Genomic DNA, 18811 nt, shown 5'->3' on the forward strand with positions numbered 1-18811 from the left:
CGTCCAACGTGCCACCGCCTTTAAAGTTTGAAGACTAAATTGTCTTTGATGTCTACAAAAATACAAACATGAGCTTCATTGATGACTCTACTTCATCATGACAAACATTAAAAATCAGCAGCGTAATTGGCATGAATGTTCATAAAAAGATAAGACTAAAGATTTATTTGTCAAAAGTAAATTTAATATTTTTGTAAGCAACTGTAACATAAAAAAAATTATTATAAATTTTACATAAACAAAACTGTTCTAAAAGATTAAATGAGATGTTTTGTTATTTTCGCAAGAAACATGAAATCGACGCATATGATTTACTTTTGCAGGCCACATACTGTATCATGATGCGGCAGGCTGGATATGGCCCCGGGCCACCAGTTTGAAACCTGTGCATTTGGGTCGTCTAACAGGATTTTTTTTCCGTGTTTAAGAAAACGCACGCTGTATTGGTTGAAGACTAAATTACTCTGATGTTTACAAAAAACATGTCAAGCTCATTGAATAACTAAACTAGATCTGTGATGTTTATGATAACATTAAGTTCATCCAAGACTAAATTGTTTACAAAAATAGGTTCACTGAAAATTCTAAACCATCTTGGATTTTTACAAAAACACGCACATTTGGTCTGTTGAAGACTAAATTGTCTACAATGTTTATGAAAACACATTAAGTTCATCAAAGACTAAATTGTTTACAAAAAAATACAACAGTAGATTCGAGAGTTGTGGACTAACTAAATTAGTATAGTTGCTGACTCTAAATTGGATTTGATGTTTACGAAAACGCACAGTAGATTTGTTGCTGACATTAAATTGGATTTGATGATTACAAAAACACATTAGATTTGTTGATGACTCTAAATGGCCTTATATGTTCACAAAATTGACTGATGTTCTCAAAAAATTTTTGTTGGATTTGTTGATGACACTAAATTGTCTTGATCACCACAATGTCTCATTCTAACTCCTCGTCACATTTGCCAGCCATCACACTCGACCATTAGTGGACTAACAGTTACCTCCCGCATTCCAGTTAGCTCGGTGGTGTCTGCGTCAGGTCTTTGCGCTGTGGGCTTCCTTTTTCAGGAGCAATTACAGCAGCCAAAGCATCTGCTTAACACAGATCACATCAGCCTCTTTTTTTTGTGTAAAAATAATCAGGAGGAATCCGTGGCTCATTAGCGGCGACGTTTACCCTCCCTGCTCACTACACTTAAAAGTCACTCATCTCTCCGAATGTGACGTATGCTCCATTTTCATTTGTTGCATCGCTAGCCTTTAAGTGTTGAGGATGTGCGGCAGTGAAGGTCGCCGGCCATCGTCTCATTGGATTTTCATTGATCGGCTCGTAGCGCCTGTCCGAGGCTACACTCTAATTGTGGCATTAACATCGGGAAACATGACGCGTTTAATTCACGTGAGCCCCTGAAATGGCGTGTTTGCCCATTTTGTGTCTTGGATCAAATCCAAATGATCATCATTGTAAAGGCCTCTCTGCTTTACTTTCTAAAGTCGCAGAAGAGAATAATTGTTTTGTTTTTGTTTGGTTTGCTTTTGTACAATTTGCTACTAAATCCTTGTGAATTTGTTGTTGAGTTGCTCTATACTTAATCTTATTCACTTTTTGCTGTGACTTCATGAAAGTCCCTATAATGTTTAATTATTGTTGCCTTTTATTTAAAAAAAAAAAATCATAATAAATACATTTTAGCCAGTTTTCCGTCACAAAATATGAAAAAATAAGTGATGCATAAAAACTTTCACATTTTTGGGGACATTGTAGGCATAAAGTAATAATAATAATAATTACATTTAAAAACGATGTTTAAAAACAACGAAAAATAAAGATGTGTTGAATGTTAAATGAATATTCACTCAATCAATTGTTAAATGTCAATTAGTATGGTTAAAATTTAAGTGAGGTCCAATTATGCCAGAGCAAAGTACAGTATGCCTAACCTGTTTGAATGATATAATAACCGTACTTTTCATTTTAAATTGCTTCCAAACACACTTCTCCAACACCTAAAGGAAAAGCAGATATTCAATTTACAGTATATTCTTATCTGCTGCCATTTCAAGTGCGGTTAAATGTTAAGTTAGTGCGTCAAATAGTGATGCATTTAAACTTCCACATATACGTCTATCAATTTGCTGCCACGTCACTTATATTTCGTTCACTACCGCAGCATTTTATTTCTTTTTACGGAAAACAAAAATAAGAAACTTAAATTATGTGTAATGTTAAACCAAAAAACTAAACTAAACTAGACGTCATGACAGTTTTTCTGTGGTCAACAATGAGCACCGTGTTGCCTCCTCCATTGCTGCTGAGTCATATGCAATGTCGGTCATCCCACGAGAACGTCGAGCCAAACGCTGCATTACGACATGTCTCGCATCTGTCCTCAGTGAAAGCCATTCGTCGCTATATTTAGCCCACGCATGCGGCATTATATGGGTCAAGAATCCCATCATACATCCCTCCAGTGTTAGACCGCGCTTCTCCAATATTCCCGTCTGCGCTGCATCCCGACAAGCTGTTTATTTTCCTCCTCCCTCGGACGCTCCCTTTCCTCAGGCGTGATTTGTTGTCAAGGACTTTTTCAATGTTATCCTCATATAGCTTATCCCAGGTTGTGAGCAGCTGATGTTGTTATGCTTTTCATTTCCTTGTGTTGTCCATTCGTGCACTTCCCCAAGAGTCTGAAAGCCGCCGCGTCCGTCCATGATCTATGGCTTATCCCAATCAGGGTCACGGGGAATGCCCGAGCCTGTCTCGGCTGACTGTATGGGTGCGATGACTAGTCGACGGTCAATCACAGGGCACACATAGAGAGGGGCAATTCACATATACACACTTCAATTCACATATATAGCAGCGTTATGTTACTATTGCTTTAAGATGCAGTGCGCTACGTTACAATGCACTGTGTTATGGTGAGTTGCATTACGGAGCGTTGCGTTACCTTATGTTAGGTTACATTGCGTTACGTTACATTACATTAAGGTGCATTATGTTGTCTCACATTTCGATACATTAAGGGGAATTATGGTACTCTGTATAACCTTACATTATGTTATGTTGCATTATGTTACACTGAATTACGATATTTTTACCTTGTGTCAATTTTACGCCGCGTTACAGTGTATTACGTTATACTGCGTTGAGGTACGTTACAGTGTTATGTTACGCCATGTTATGTTAGTTTGTGTTACGTTACGTTATGTTATGTTACGTTGTGGAATGTTGGTCATGTTATGTTACATTATGTTACATTACAATATGTTGCATAACATTACGTTGTATCTCTTTACACTGTGTAACATTGCGTTGTTATGTTATTTCATGTCCTGTTATGTTGCATTACGTTGCTTTGCGTTTTGTTACGTAATTAACTCAACCATTCACAAACCATTAAACTCTGACCTTTTGTACATCAACCAAGCAGGTAAAAAGTTTCGTTAGTTTCAACACAGAGGTTAATGCGGTGCAAACATACCCGTAGCCAATCAGTCCAATTGTTAGTTTCACTGAGCAGGATTAAAAAAAAAAAAGAATAAATAAATTAAATAATGTACCGGTATTACCAGATAACTAGCAACCCTTTATTGCTCAGTGACTGTTTTTCTCAATGTCTTTATGTCTCAAAAGTGTTCTCTGTCAATTGACTGTCTGTTGTCGTACTAGAGCGACTCCAACTACCGGAGACAAATTCCTTATGTGTTTTTTGGACATACTTGGCAAATAAAGATGATTCTGATTATGATTATGCATAAACGGCAACAGCAATTTCCGCAAGGGTTCGTAGAGGGGTGGTTTAGAGGGGTATCATCACAAACCGATTTTGCAGGTATGTGTGAATACAATTCTTTTTTTTCTTAGTCTGTATGTGTTGCTGTTCTTCATGTTATTGTTGAATACTAATTATGGGATAGTGTGGCTCAGAGGGTAAAGAGTACGCCCTGCAACCGGAGGGTCGCCGGTTCTTCCCTGGCAAGACACTTAACCCACATTGCCCGTAAATGAATGTGGTTGGATGTTTGGTGCTGGTGGTGGGAGGGGCCGTAGGCGCAGAATGGCAGCCACGCTGCCTTCAGGCTGCCCCAGAGCAGCTGTGGCTACACAAGTAGCTTACAACCCACTACCAGGTATGACTGTGGAGTGAATGAATAATGTGTGCAATTGTTTAGCAGCCTAGAAAAGCACTAAATAAGTGTAGTCCATATAATAATAATAATAACAATTATTATTACTGTTATAACCAATTTACGCCAATTTATGATCAAGTTTCTGTGCAATATTGTGCATCCCAAACATTTAAACGCATTGACGGCCATGTTTAGAATTGTTCGGCAGTGGCTCATTTTAATTCCCACTACCTCTGACACTCTCCCAAGCTTTCATTCATTTTCCCTCTTTTATGAAAGTGAAATGTAATTAATCAGCATTTTATGAGCTGGTATTTCACAAAAGAACCAAGAATCAGGCTGAACGTTGCATGAAAAATGATGTATTGTACGCTTCGTGCCAGAAACCTCTTATCAAAGTCTGGACAAAAGGATATGCCAAAGCTATTTTGATATGAAAAGCAAAAAAAAAGGTTAACATTAAAAACTCAGTTTAAGATCAGAAATAAGAAAATACTTTAGTAACTTCTTGGCTCATTTCTGAACTTTTTAAAAATGACATCCATTCATCCATTTACTGCCGCTTATCCGAGGTCAGGTCGCGGGCGCAGCAGCTTAAGCAGGGAAGCCCAGACTTCCCTCTCCAAAGCCACTTCGTCCAGCTCTTCCGTGGTGATCCCGAGGCATTCCCAGGCCAGCCGGGAGACGTAGTCTCTCCAGCATGTCCCCGGAACACCTCACCAGGGAGGCGTCCTGGGGCCATCCTAACTAGATGCCCAAGCCATCTCATCCGGCTCCTCTCTGTGCGGCGGAGCAGTGGCTCGACTGAGCCACTCCCTGATGACCGAGTTTCTCACCCTATCTCTATGGGAGAACCCGGACACCGTGCAGAGGGAACTCATTTCGGCCGCTCGTATCCGCGATGTTGTTCTTCTGGTCACGACCCACAGCGGAAATTCACCCAATTGAGCCCCAATCACAAGCAGGTATTAGTATACGGCGTCAGAGTTTGATGATCATTTCCAGGATTCGCAATGACAAAGTGTGTGCGATGACCCCTTCATCACTGCTCACGGCTTAACATTGTTACACTGAAGGCTTTTCCCTGATAAATATTTTTCCGCCAGCAGGGCCAAAGACCCAGGGTCATCCGTCTGAGCAACATTGTGTCTGTCACTTTCACAAAGGTGTGCAATGAAGTGTTTGCCATGAAACAGATTGTGGGCCAAATAGATGTTTTAAAAAAAGCCGCCCAGGTAGGAGGGGGTGAAGTGGACATTTATTCTAACCTTTACGCTAAATTCTCAGAGGAAGGGAGTGCCACTGCAGTCTGCAAAGAAATTAATGCGTCTACACCTTTTCATATAACTTTCTTTTACAATGTCGCATTAAAGCAGTGCTAAATCAAATCGTGTTGGCCAACTGGAGCAATTTAATTTCCTCACGTCCACCTACCTCCGGCCACCAGGTGTTGACTGGATGTTTGGCTCTGAATCAAAAACAAGCTTGTGGAAGTTGTATTAGACGATTGAGATGTCTTAAAAAAGATTAAAAAAACAGGGTGAGGGAGGGAGCAGCTGGAAGGTGGGGAGTGTACCCCCTCCCCCCAGTTTTGCTATCATGGAATGGGACACATAATCTCGCTCTCCTCTCTGATGTGCATGATGCCGTTTGTTCGAAGTCAAGGTGACTTTTAGCGACTAAAGTTTTGCCAGGGCCAGGGAAATGATGAGGAAGTGGGAGGAGGGAAATAGAAGAGTAAACATTGTGACAGGTGTCTGGCGAGGGACACTGATTAGATTTACAAACCAGGAAATGTTATTCTGCCTGCTTTTTTGGGAGGGGTCTGGGTAGGACCGCCAAGCATTCAAAGCAAAAACAGTAACATACAAGTTTTCGTAAAATATCAATGACAATTAAGATTCTTCAAACAACCTGATTTAGGGTTTTTATCAAGATCAATAACAATTTAGATTGTTCAATGAACGCATTGAATGTACGCATTTCCGTAAATATTACCAAAAATTTACACGTTTTTGTAAACATACAGCAATTTATAGTCGTGAGATCACAACGTTTATAATTTTATAAACATTGAAGTCTTCCTGGAATTTACGTTGGCGTTTTAACAATGCTCCCTGTTGCCCGTGTAACACCTGGAGATCATTTTTCTTTATTCCGCAGTGTCGGATTTCTTTGCCAATATCATAGATTTTCTATCAGCGACTTAACCGGATAGGAAGGGTGGGCGTCCAGGTTTGAAATCTTTTAGTATCAATTTGGTGTCCGTCAGAGCGCATCGGCGGGATTATTAGATGGCCATTTCGAGCGTTATATAGAGCGCACCCTGCCTCGGCCCCATTAGCTTCCCCACGGAGGCATAAGCAGCATGCCAACTTTTTGGAGTCTTAATTAATAATGTCTCAACCCTTCTTGGCAAAGGTATTGGAACACTTGGATGTTACATTGATTGGGAAGATTTTCTTTCAAAATAATCTGTTAATATTTGTAATCAATTAAAAAATATTTGTTGAAGTAATTATATAATATAAGGACAAATAATTTAAAATAATGTTTTTAAATTGTTAAATGTTTTAAATAGATTTTAAACAATATTTTTAAAGATTTTTTTTTTTTTAAATAATTGTTAAATAACATGTTTACATTTATTTTTTTAAATGATTTCAAATCTGCATATTTTGTAAACATTTCTAATAATATTAAAAATATAGATACTGTACTTCTAAAATAATTCATTGGCTTTTTAGTTATTGGTCATGGTGTCATTGGCTGGATAACGTCAGTCATCGGTGAATTGGTCGTGATGTCGCAAATTTTTTTGTTTTGTGGAATAATTCTTTCATTTTTAAATGAATGTATTTTTTGTTAAATAATTATTTTTGAAATAATATGAATATTGTTCAAATTATTTTGGAATTATATATTTTTTCAGCTAGGATAAACTCCAGCACCGTGTGACCCTGAACAGGATAAACTGCATTGAGAATGGATGGATGGATATTTTTTAAGATATAATTTTTAATATTAATAAAAATATAATCATTTTTTAAAATAATAAATGGTCCAACTGCACTGTCATTGGCTTTTTAGTCACTGGTCATGCAGTCATTGCCGGATGATGTGCCAGTCATTGGTCGATTGTTCATCATGTCCGCGTTTGTGTTTTAGTCTGAACCATCTAACAAGGGCTGCATCTCTACTCAATCTGCAGTCGCAAGTAATATGGCAACACGCTTGGTCGCCGAAAATATAGGTTTCAAGGTGAACTTCTTCCTGACCAAAATCATCCAAGCATGCTTTTATGGTTGCCAAACTTTCCCAACAAAGTTCAGATTCTGGTGCAACTAAGTGGTGTTGTCCAACCTCTAACTGGTTAATATCGGGGTGTGTCCCAAGACTTGTGTAACTTCAGTCTTCACTCCAAGGCCTCATGTTATGTATGATGCATGCACAGTATCTATGATCTGTATGTATTCATATATGTATGTATTTATTTATTTGTTTATTCACTTATTTATTTTTTACATTTATTTAACTCATTATGTCTTCGCCTGTCCCATTCAGGTCGTCTGATGGTGGCTGTGCAGCCGGAACAGTGGTGGTGAGTCGACTTAAGATGGGCGAGATGGAAGAAGCGGAGAATATCACCACCGACGTACCGTCCCAGAAGGTAAAGACATTTTTTAAAAGAAAGGACAGGGATTCCCAAACTGTGATGTGTTTACCTGTTAGGGTGCTGAAGTGCTCTTCAGAGGCTGCATAATATTAAATGTGTAATGAGGGTCTGGTATCTTTTTTTTTTTCTTCAAAAAAGGTGACTCAAAGGGCATGGATACCTAAAGTGTAGTGCGTGTACCCCCTGGGGTGTGTGAAATTAACAGTATAAAGACAGTAGTGCTGAAATGATTCATCAAGGGGAAAAAAAAGGGGGAGAAAAATCGGTGCCACAAAGTTTCACTGTGATCATATTTCCACATGGGATAATATTACTGCCGACTCATTTTCCAAGCCTTCTTAATGTTTAACACATAAGATTAACTATGCGGAAACATCAACACAAGGTATAGATGTTTGTTTATTTAAAGAAAACTACTACCGCTAGTTTTAACGTATTGTAATGGCCCCACAAATGGTCAAGGAGAGACACAGCCGCCGTTACACTTTCAATCACTTTATTGAACAAACAGTAACAAAATAAAAACGCAATAAGCACATTCATACAACAGCTGCTCCGGAGTACTTCTGAGCATCCCAGACAGAGAGAGAGTCGTGATTGGTGCAGATTATAATGGACATGTTGGTGAAGGAAATATGGGTGATGAAGAAGTGATGGGCAGGTACGGCATCCAGGAAAGGAACTTGGAGGGACAGATGGTGGTAGACTTTCCAAAAAGGATGCAAATAGCTGGAGTGAACCCTTTTTTTCCAGACGAGGCAGGAACATAGGGTGACCTAGAGAGAGCAGAGAACCATGTGGTGGAAGCTGAGACAGGACGAGTGTTGTGCAGCTTTTCGGGAAGAGGTGAGACAGGCTCTCGGTGGACAGGAGGAGCTTCCAGAAGACTGGACCACTGCAGCCAAAGTGACCAGAGAGGCAGGCAGGAGAGTACTTGGTGTATCTTCTGGCAGGAAAGGAGAGAAGGAGACTTGGTGGTGGAACCTCACAGGACAGGAAATCATACAAGGAAAAGGGTGGGCTAAGAAGAAGTGGGACACTGAGAGGACCGAGGAGAGGCGAAAGGAACACATTGAGATGCGACATAGGACAAAGGTAGAGGTGGCAAAGGCCAAACAAGAGGCATATGATGACATGTATGGCAGGTTGGACACTAAAGAAGGAGAAAAGGATCTATACAGGTTGGCCAGACAGAGGGATAGAGATGGGAAGGATGTGCAGCAGGTTAGGGTGATAAAGGATAGAGATGGAAATATGTTGACTGGTGCCAGTAGGGTGCTAGATAGATGGAAAGAATACTTGTTGATGGATGAGGAAAATCAGAGAGAAGGGAGAGTAGAAGAGGCAAGTGTGGTGGACCAGGAAGTGGCAATGATTAGTAAGGGGGAAGTTAGAAAGGCATTAAAGAGGATGAAAAATGGAAAGGCAGTTGTTCCTGATGACATTCCTGTGGAGGTATGGAAGCACCTAGGAGAGGTGGCTGTGGAGTTTTTGACCAGCTTTTTCAATAGAATTCCAGTGTGTGAGAAAATGCCCGAGGAATGGAAGAAAAGCAAGTGCCCATTTTTAAGAACAAGGGTGATGTGCAGATCTGTGGGAACTATAGAGCAATAAAGTTGATGAGCCACACAATGAAGTTATGGGAAAGAGTAGTGGAGGCTAGACTCAGGACAGAAGTGAATATTTGAGAGCAACAGTATGGTTTCATGCCTAGAAAGAGTACCACAGATGCATTATTTGCCTTGAGGATGTTGATGGAAAAGTACAGAGAAGGTCAGAAGGAGCTACATTGTGTCTTTGTAGATCTAGAGCCTATGACAGAGTACCCAGAGAGGAACTGTGGTACTGCATGCGGACATCTGGAGTAGGAGAGAGGAGAGATGTTAGAATAATACAGGCCATGTACGAGGGCAGCAGAACAGTGGTGAGGTATGTTGTAGGTGTGACAGATGAATATAAGGTAGAGGTGGGACTGCATCAGGGATCAGCCCTGAGCCCCTTCCTGTTTGCAGTGGTGATGTATAGACTGACAGATGAGGTTAGACTGGAATCCTCGTGGACCATGATGTTTGCAGATGACATTGTGATCTGCAGTGAAAGCATGGAGCAGGTGGAGGAACAGTTAGAAAGATGGAGGCATGCACTGGAAAGCAGAGGAATGAAGATTAGCCGAAGTAAAACAGAATATATGTGCATGAATGAGAGAGGTTGTGGGGGAAGAGTGAGGCTACAGGGAGAAGAGATAGCAAGGGTGGAGGACTTGAAATACTTGGGGTCAACCGTCCAGAGCAATGGTGAGTGTGGTCAGGAAGTGAAGAAAAGGGTCCAAGCAGGTTGGAACGGGTGGAGGAAGGGGACAGAAGAGTCTCTGCTAGGATGAAGGGCAAAGTTTATAAAACAGTGGTGAGGGCAGCCATGATGTACTGATTAGAGACAGTGGCACTGAAGAGACAACAGGAAGCAGAGCTGGAGGTGGTGGAAATGAAGATGTTGAGGTTCGCTCTCGTGTGACCAGGTTGGATAAAATTAGAAATGAGCTCATCAGAGGGACAGCCAAGGTTCGAAGACAAAGTTAGAGAGAGCACACTTTGATGGTTTGGACACGTCCAGAGGAGAAATTGTGAGTATATTGGTAGAAGGATGATGAGGATGCAGCTGCCAGGCAAGAGAGCTCGAGGAAGACCAAAGAGAAGGTTGATGGATATCCGTGAGGGAAGACATGAGGGCAGTTGGTGTTCGAGAGGAGGATGCAGGAGATAGGCTTACATGGAAAAGGATGACTTGCTGTGGCGACCCCTAAAGGGACAAGCCGAAAGGAAAAGAAGAAGATACAACAGCTGCTCTGGCCACAACTGACGCCCAGTCACTCAACACGCAGACTGGCTCACACTTAGCCAGTTATCACCAAGCCGCTAACCTGAGCGCACAACAGACTCCTCCACTCTCATTCGCCGACTCCCATGTCACTCACCAGGCCAGGCCCAACCTTTTAAGGCCACCTACATTCAAAGTCACAGATGTTACACTGTAGTGTGGAACGTGAGGACGGTTATATATGACATGCTGGTATAATATTTTTTTTATTTTTTAAAGGTCATCCTAGGGCAGGGATCCTCAAACTGTGGTGCATGCACCCATCGGGGTGCTTGAGTGCCCTCCAGGATGTGCATGAGATTAAAAGCAATGACAATCGGACAATCTTTTGGTTTTGGTAACTTGAGGACAGGGATTTCCAAACTGTGAGCATCCATGGTGGTGTGTAAATTTAAAAGTGTAATGGCGGACTGTTATTGTAAAGAAAAGGGTGACTCAAGGACAGGGATTCCAAAAACTGTGGTGCATGCACCCCAGGGGGTATGTACTCAAGGTCCCTCCAGGTGATACGACTCTGGACAAGGATTCCTAGATACTGCGGTGTGCGCACCCTCGGCCTGTTCTCAACAGCCATCTAGTGCATACAGTATGTGAGATTAAACGTGTAATGGCTGCTATTTTTTTTGTTTTTGTTTTTTTCAAAGGAAGCTGATTCTAGGACAGGTATTCCCAAACTGTGAAGCACACACCCCCTGAGGCTGCAACTGCATGTTGTTGTGTAACTTTTTTTTTTTTTGCAATTTAGTCAAACTTAGTTTCGTAAAAAAGGATGCAGTTTCAATGTACAGTCGTTCCCCAAATACTGAAAGTCTTCTAGTAATTGACAACCCCCAAACAAGGTTAGGAATTGCCCCTAAATGCCGCAGCATGGTGGCAAAGTTCAACTTTTTTTTTTTTATTATTAGGAATGACTATGACCTGTCTAAATGAATTCCCCTCACTTTAACACACCTCCATGGCACCAAGATGCCACAAAATGGCGACAAAGCAGTACTTTTATATTAGACAGGGCTTTGGCCTAAGCACAAAAACAGCAAATAGGTGACTCCCCCCAAAAATAATCAGCCAATAGGTGAATTCGCAAGTAGCAAATCACGAATATGTGGGGGAGCGTTGTCATTTACACACAAGCAAGAGTGCACTTTTATACAAAAGAGCCCAGCTGCGACAAGTATGTTGACAGGGGTGTGGCTTGAAAAGTTTCCAGAAGGCTGCTTGGGGAAATAGGAGCCCGTAATACGTCTGAAATCCACCAATGAGATTAGAGGACCTCTACTGTATCCTAATGGGGATTTGCAGTGTGTGTGTGTGTGTGTGTGTGCACTAATCTCCTACAAAGCACTCACCTCCCCTCTAAAGCGACTATCACGGGAGTAACAGGACCTTTTTCTCTTATTCCCAATGGGATGCCGGCACACCAGGAATGACATCGTATGTACTCTTCCTGATTGTCCGCACATGCTCGGTGGAGGCCCTTTTTTTTCTCAAGGAACTTTTGTGTCTTACAATGTAAACTTAAGAGTTTTCACGTGTGAGGGAACGTTGTGGTTTTCTTGCACCACACCGCATGGCTCTTGAGGGTTTTTTTTTTCGTATGAGCGTGTGTGTATTTGTACGTGTACACATGCATCACTGTCTTATATAATTGGCCGAGAGCTTCTTACATGGCTGACTGACTTTGGGTTGTGCCTACTCGTGTGGCTGGTGAAGGAAGGTTCCCTGCCAGGCTCCGCAGTGTCACTGACAATCTGCCCATGTCGCGATGATGAATCTGTCGCCCCCTCTGTGTGCGTGTGGGTGCGTGTTGTCATTGCACACATCTTGTGTGTGCTGTCGGAGAATAGGAAGGGAGCGAGATCGTCATAGACAAATATTGGAGTCAAAATTTGAAATAATACACTTCATTTAAATGCCTTTAAGCACATTTGTTAAACAGCTTTTCAAATTTGCAACATGTTAATTTTTTTTATTTATTATTATTTTAGAAAATAGGCATCTTTGTTTTAAAATTCTAACAAAAAGTGCAGGGAGCACCCAGGCTCAGCAGCATGTATTACAAAGTGAAATGAAAGCTTTAATGAATAATTGCTCCCTAAAGTTTTCTATACTAAATAACGTTTTCCAAAATTTCAGTATCATTTAAATGTGAATGCTTTACATAGTAATAATAATAATAAAATTTTTGTTTAAAGTTCAACAACAGTAAGTGCTGGGAGTTCCCAAGGTCAGCAGCATCTCTTATAAAGTTAACGGCAAATTAAAATAAATAGTTTCCGAAGGTTTTATAACGTAAATAAAACAGAGTTACAGTTATCATGTCCACCACTGCAGTGGGTCCCCTTTACACCTGTCAATAACTGGCTCCTTGAGGTACAGATGTAGCTCATCCCCAATGCAGCTGCAGGCCAGCAGTTCACCAGTCTGAATTGCCAGCAAAGACCTGAACGTCTCATCGACACAGCTGCTGAAGTATTGCGTTCTCTCCGTTGCCTATTGTGGGTGTTTCCATCATTCTCTTGTGTTTATACAGTGGGTACGGAAACTTTTCAGACCCCCTTAAATTTTTCACTCTTTGTTATATGGCAGCCATTTGTTAAAATCATTTAAGTTCATTTTTTTCCTCATTAATGTACACACAGCACCCCATATTGACAGAAGGAAAAAAATGCTGATTTATTAAAAAAGATATCACACAGCCATAAGTATTCAGACCCTTTGCTGTGACACTCATATATTTAACTCGGGTGCTGTCCATTTCTTCTGATCATCCTTAAAATGGTTCTACACCTTCATTAAAGTCCAGCTGTGTTTGATTATACTGATTGGACTTGATTAAGAAAGCCACACCCCTATCTATATAAGACCTTACAGCTCACAGTGCATGTCAGAGCATATGATAATCATGAGGTCAAAGGAACTGCCTGAAGAGCTCAGAGACAGAATTGTGGCAAGGCACAGATCGGCCAAGGTTACAAAAAAAAATCTGCTGCACTTAAGGTTCCTAAAATCACAGTGGCCTCCATAATTCTGAAATGGAAGACGTTTGGGACGATCAGAAGCCTTCCTAGAGCTGGCCGTCCGCGCAAACTGAGCAATTGGGGGAGAAGAGCCTTGGTGAGAGAGGTAAAGAAGAACCCAAAGACCGCTGTGGTTGAGCTCCACAGATGCAGTCGGGAGATGGGAGAAAGTTCTAGCAAGTCAATCATCACTGCAGCCATCCACCAGTCTGGATTTTATGGCAGAGTGGCCCGACGGAAGCCTCTCCTCAGTGCAAGACACATGAAAGCCCACATGGACTTTGCTAAAAAGAAATTTAAAAAAAACACCTGAAGGACTCCAAGATGGTGAGCAATAAGATTCTCTGGTTGGATGAGACCAAGATAGAAATTGTTGGCCTTAATTCTAAGTGGCGTGTGTGGAGAAAATCAGGCACTGCTCATCACCTGTCCAATACAGTCCCAACAGTGAAGCATGGTGGTGGCAGCATCATGCTGTGGGTGTGTTTTTCAGCTGCAGGGACAAGGAGACTGGTAACAATCGATGAAAAGATTAATGCTGCCAAGTGCAAGGATATCCTGGACAAAAACCTTCTCCAGAGTGCTCAGAACCTCAGACTGAAAAAGACAATGACCCTAAGCACACAGCTAAAATACCTAAGGAGTGGCTTCAGAACAACTCTGTGACTGTTTTTGAATGACCCAGCCAGAGCCCTGGCATGACCCCAATTGAGCATCTCTGGAAATACCTGAAAATGGCTGCCCACCAACGTTCACCATCCAACCTGACAGAACTGGAGAGGATCTGCAAGGAGGAATGGCAGATGATCCCCAAATCCAGGTGTGAAAAACTCTTTGCATCATTCGCAAAAAGACACATGGCTGTATTAGGTCAAAAGGGTGCTTCTACTAAATACTGAGCAAAGATTTCAACAATTCAGGTTTTTTTTCTGTCAATATGGGGTACTGTGTGTACATTAATGTGGAAAAAAATTACTTAAATTATTTTAGCAAATGGCTGCAATATAACAGAGAGTGAAAAATTTAAGGGGGTCTGAATACTTTCTGTACCCACTATATATATATATATATATATATATATATATATATATATATATATATATATATATATATATATATATACTAGGATTTATTACAGTTTATGTCGAATCTGCTTCCTTAACTTACCTTTGAAACGTGTGTTCCCTAGACCGTCTCCATTTGGTAAAACTTTCTCTTATGTCCCGTGTGTGTGATTGAGAGCATTGTGCATGCGTTGCATGGCTTTTACTACGAACTGATTGGCTGTTACCCGTGCAGTGGCTGTGCACGGGTGACCAATCAGGTGGTGCTGTGGGCGGGACAATGCTGGAGAGGGAAGTCACAGAAAGAGATGCTTGCAGCGGCTGCATCAGAGCCAAAATAACCCAGTATTAAATTATTGGCCTTCGGATAAAAAAAAAAAAAGGCAGATGCCGATATGGACCAAAAGGCTAAATATCAGCCCTGATAATCGGCCCGGCCAATAATCGGTCTGTCGCTACAGCGAGATGCGAGATGATAAAAACTGAAAAGGGGCGTGGGACGGTGTGTGATCTTGTGCGTGTGTGTGTTCGTGCGTGCGAAATGAACTGGAAAATGGCCACTACAGGTTAATTTTGGTCATACCCGCCGGTCCTACGTATAGACGTGATCCAAAAGATTTTGTCCAATTGCTAAAACATTTGAACTACATATAATAGACAGATATAAGTGTGTGTGACTTTGGTCCTATCTCGTCAGGGGTTACAGATGATGATTTTCCTCATTTGGTGTTTGGGGAGCATGGCAGTGAATTTTTATGACTTGTCGTAAAACACAAAAACTTGAATAATTAATTTTCTACAGAGCTAGTTTTACTTAGTAACATGAAACTTGATAGTTGTGTCTATCATGAGTAGATGCTAAAAAAAAATTTAAGAAGCCATACCTGAAAAGACACAGGAAGTCAGCCATTTTGGTTTAAACCGTATATTTTAGGGTCCCTTTGGCCATACCCAGGGGTCCTTGAGGAGAAATTGTCCTTGAGATTTTATCCAATTGCTACTAAATTCAAACCATCAGAACGGTACAGACGATAAAGTCTCAAGGACCCATGCATGATGCCATTTTGATTTGAAACAGACATTTTGGGTTAATTTCAGGGCTCGTACTTTGACAAACCCCTACTCGGAAATTTCTCCGAATGAGCTCCATCCTAGACAGATGGGCGATGCCACATTGCCAAGCATTTTTGCCTTCGCTGTCCCATAGTGTCAAAGTTTGATGGTCATTTTGACGATGCACCATGAAAAAGAGGGTGCGAGGGCTTGTTCGTTCCTGCTTGCAGATTTAATGCGATTTGTTTTTCAGTGGAATTTAATTATTGAAAAATGCCAACTGATATAATGACACCTCTCAAATCCCTGCTGGAAGCTTTTTGTAATGACTCAGAAAGTGAACATGTCTGGTCACCCTATGTGTGGGTCAGTGTGGGTTTGCAAATTTCTCCTTTAGTGTGTTGTTTCTGCTGCAGAAGATGAAGGGAGGGACGTTTATGTGTGTGTCCCTCATCGGAATAAAAAAAAAAAAAAAAGAGCTTCTGATCACCTTTTGATCACGAGCCCATCAAACACATGCTGACAATTATTGGGGCGGGGGTTGGGGAGCTCTTTTATAGCTGTGGCCCCCCTGGGCCTTTCCTCCTCAACTCGATCCTCTTCTGAGACCTCTTCCCGCTGAAATGTTGCTTAGCGTTATCGTACGCCACGAGCGCTCTAGCACGTGTCTGACTGCCGGAGCTGATAGATGAGGCCTGGCCAACATTATGCTTCTTTTCCTGTGACAGCTTTGCCTGTCTAACCTTGTTCAATGACTCATGCGGCAAGAAAAATGGCCGCTTGTCACTATTTGTGTGAAGAGGAGACCAGACTTAATGCATCAACCCTGTACACGAGCATCACAAACATAAAGCTCTGTCAAGATAGGTATGGATAGCATCTGGAGGAAATGTATATTTATTTATAATTGTATGTGCTCAGATTCAAAATTGTCTCACTCTTGAACCTTAGAGAGGGTCTTGTACAAAAAAAAAACTATTATACCAGCGCATCATTTAGGACCGCAGATACTGGTATCTGAAAGCATTTTTTTGACCAGATTTTCCATAGGCGAGATCACACAAACTTTCCTCTAAAAGGCAATTTTTGCTGATACAAAAAAATGTATTTCTCCAGAACCCATCATCCAATTTTCTAAATTCTTGTTGTATTGTACTCAGGTTGAAGTGACCATTGAAACCAGCCTCAGCATTTTGGCAGACCTGTCATTTTTAGGACTCTTGTCACATCGGTACTAGAAAGTAGTGTCAGAGAACAGTAGCTGTGTGAAAGGTAATCGCGGAAAGCCAGGACTGGATGTGTGAAGTGTGTAAAAGTGTGAAGCATCTTGAATGTGGCTCTGCCCCTTCTGACTTGGCCAGGATTGCTTACTTTGTTAGTCGTTTCAAGTGAAGAGGGCAGCGACAATGGGGAGTTGATCATGGCTCCTGCCGTGGTGGCCGCAATGTACAGCCGGGGCATGGGGCAATCAGCGAGGCCACAGCGGGCGGGTTCGGAGATTGCACAGCAAGGACTCTTCTGGATGCTTCTGTGTGAGGCTGAACGGTGACAGCCACAATCTTTCTGTGTGTTTGCTTTAAATCGAACCTTATTTTTATAAATAAAATGTACATGTTAGTCATGTTAATTGTATTTTCGTGTTCTTTGCAGTGTCCCTTAGTGTGCGAGTCTGCATCGCACAGCTGTGTGGACAGAGACCACCTCCTGACAGGACCAGGTACTCAAGCCCGTTCACACCATCAAACATTCATAAATATACATTCAGTAGCAAAAGCTATTGGTATTGTGGAGTCTACTATTCAATTATAGCACACAGTACCACTGATTATCTGATGTAACCAACCAATCGCTGGTACTGGTGTCCAATGATTTGTAAATGACTAGTGAGACGTAACCGGTCAATCATTGTTACTGCGTGTAATAACTGACATCCTGATTGACCAGTGGATGAGTGGTTTAACTGACCAATCAGTGGTAGTGCGCTTTTATGATTGCCATGAGGATTAACCAACCAATATATTGAGGGAGAGAACACAAATGACTAAACGTAAAGGGAAGACCAACACCTGGTAACTTGAACCTCCGTCACAGAAGTAGATTACCTGGTGAACTTCCCCCGTTGTCGCTGCACAGCAGTTTCTCTTCCTCTCACCTCTTAAGAAAATGACTTCTGGAGACATGCGGTTTGGCAGCGTAACCCCGCTATCCCCAATTCCCCCTCACTCCCTCTCTTCACGTTCATTTCGACAGGTAATAAAAGTGGAAGACTAAATTGCATCACACCACACAATCTGGTTACCACGACGGGCTGTGCATGTGCTCTGAATCACTGAAAAAAAACAACAACAAAAAACACGGCGATGTCGTGACAACGGCGCTTGAAGTTTTGACACAGTTGGGGGTTGCGACCTTATGGAGTGAAAGTGCTTCTTATTTCACTTCCTCACTGATGATGGAGCAGCTTTCACTACTTGCTAAATGTCACTTCTGGCCCAAAACAGCCATTTAATGGAATAGTAAATGATGAAAGTGGATACTTTGGCCCCAAAGCCAATAACCTGAAGGGTTTTGAAAGGCCACCTCAATGCTAATTGAATTAATAGCAACATGAAGACATTTTGATTAAGAGGGATGTCAAAAATAATATAAAATAATCAAAGCTTTATGTGCAGGGGCTTAAACATGAACTATTGTAAAAAGCTAAACTGGTGCGAACAATAATTCTTGGTGCTGTATATAATGATTAATGTAGAGTGACCAACCAAAAGTGACCAATCGGGTACTGCATGTAATGATTGACATATCGATTGATCAATGAATAGTGAGGAACATAATCCAACAATCGGTGGTAGTGGGTGTTGCTCTTTATGTGTCAAGCTACATATCAGTCATTACATGCATTAACACCCGATTGGCTGGTTAGGTCACTCACTCATCTTGGATCAAATTACATATCAGTCATTACTAGAGCTCGGA

The 18811-nt window shown here is 41.4% G+C and overlaps 1 protein-coding gene across 22 annotated transcripts in view; it reads left to right on the top strand.

Annotated features, from left to right (window-relative positions):
• inpp4b (inositol polyphosphate-4-phosphatase type II B) overlaps positions 1–18811 on the top strand; it is a 172717-nt gene that overhangs the window by 103577 nt on the left and 50329 nt on the right. For 21 of the 22 annotated variants that reach the window (XM_061678747.1, XM_061678748.1, XM_061678749.1 and 18 more), the window contains 2 exons: positions 7716–7821; positions 17486–17552. In XM_061678747.1, the coding sequence (XP_061534731.1) occupies positions 7716–7821; positions 17486–17552 (173 nt within the window). Of the gene's footprint in view, positions 1–7715; positions 7822–12041; positions 12133–17485; positions 17553–18811 lie in introns of those variants that run through there. The other variant, XM_061678760.1, reaches the window with a different exon arrangement.

Source organism: Phycodurus eques, chromosome 6 (genome assembly GCF_024500275.1).
Source record: "Phycodurus eques isolate BA_2022a chromosome 6, UOR_Pequ_1.1, whole genome shotgun sequence".
Lineage (NCBI taxonomy): Eukaryota > Metazoa > Chordata > Actinopteri > Syngnathiformes > Syngnathidae > Phycodurus > Phycodurus eques.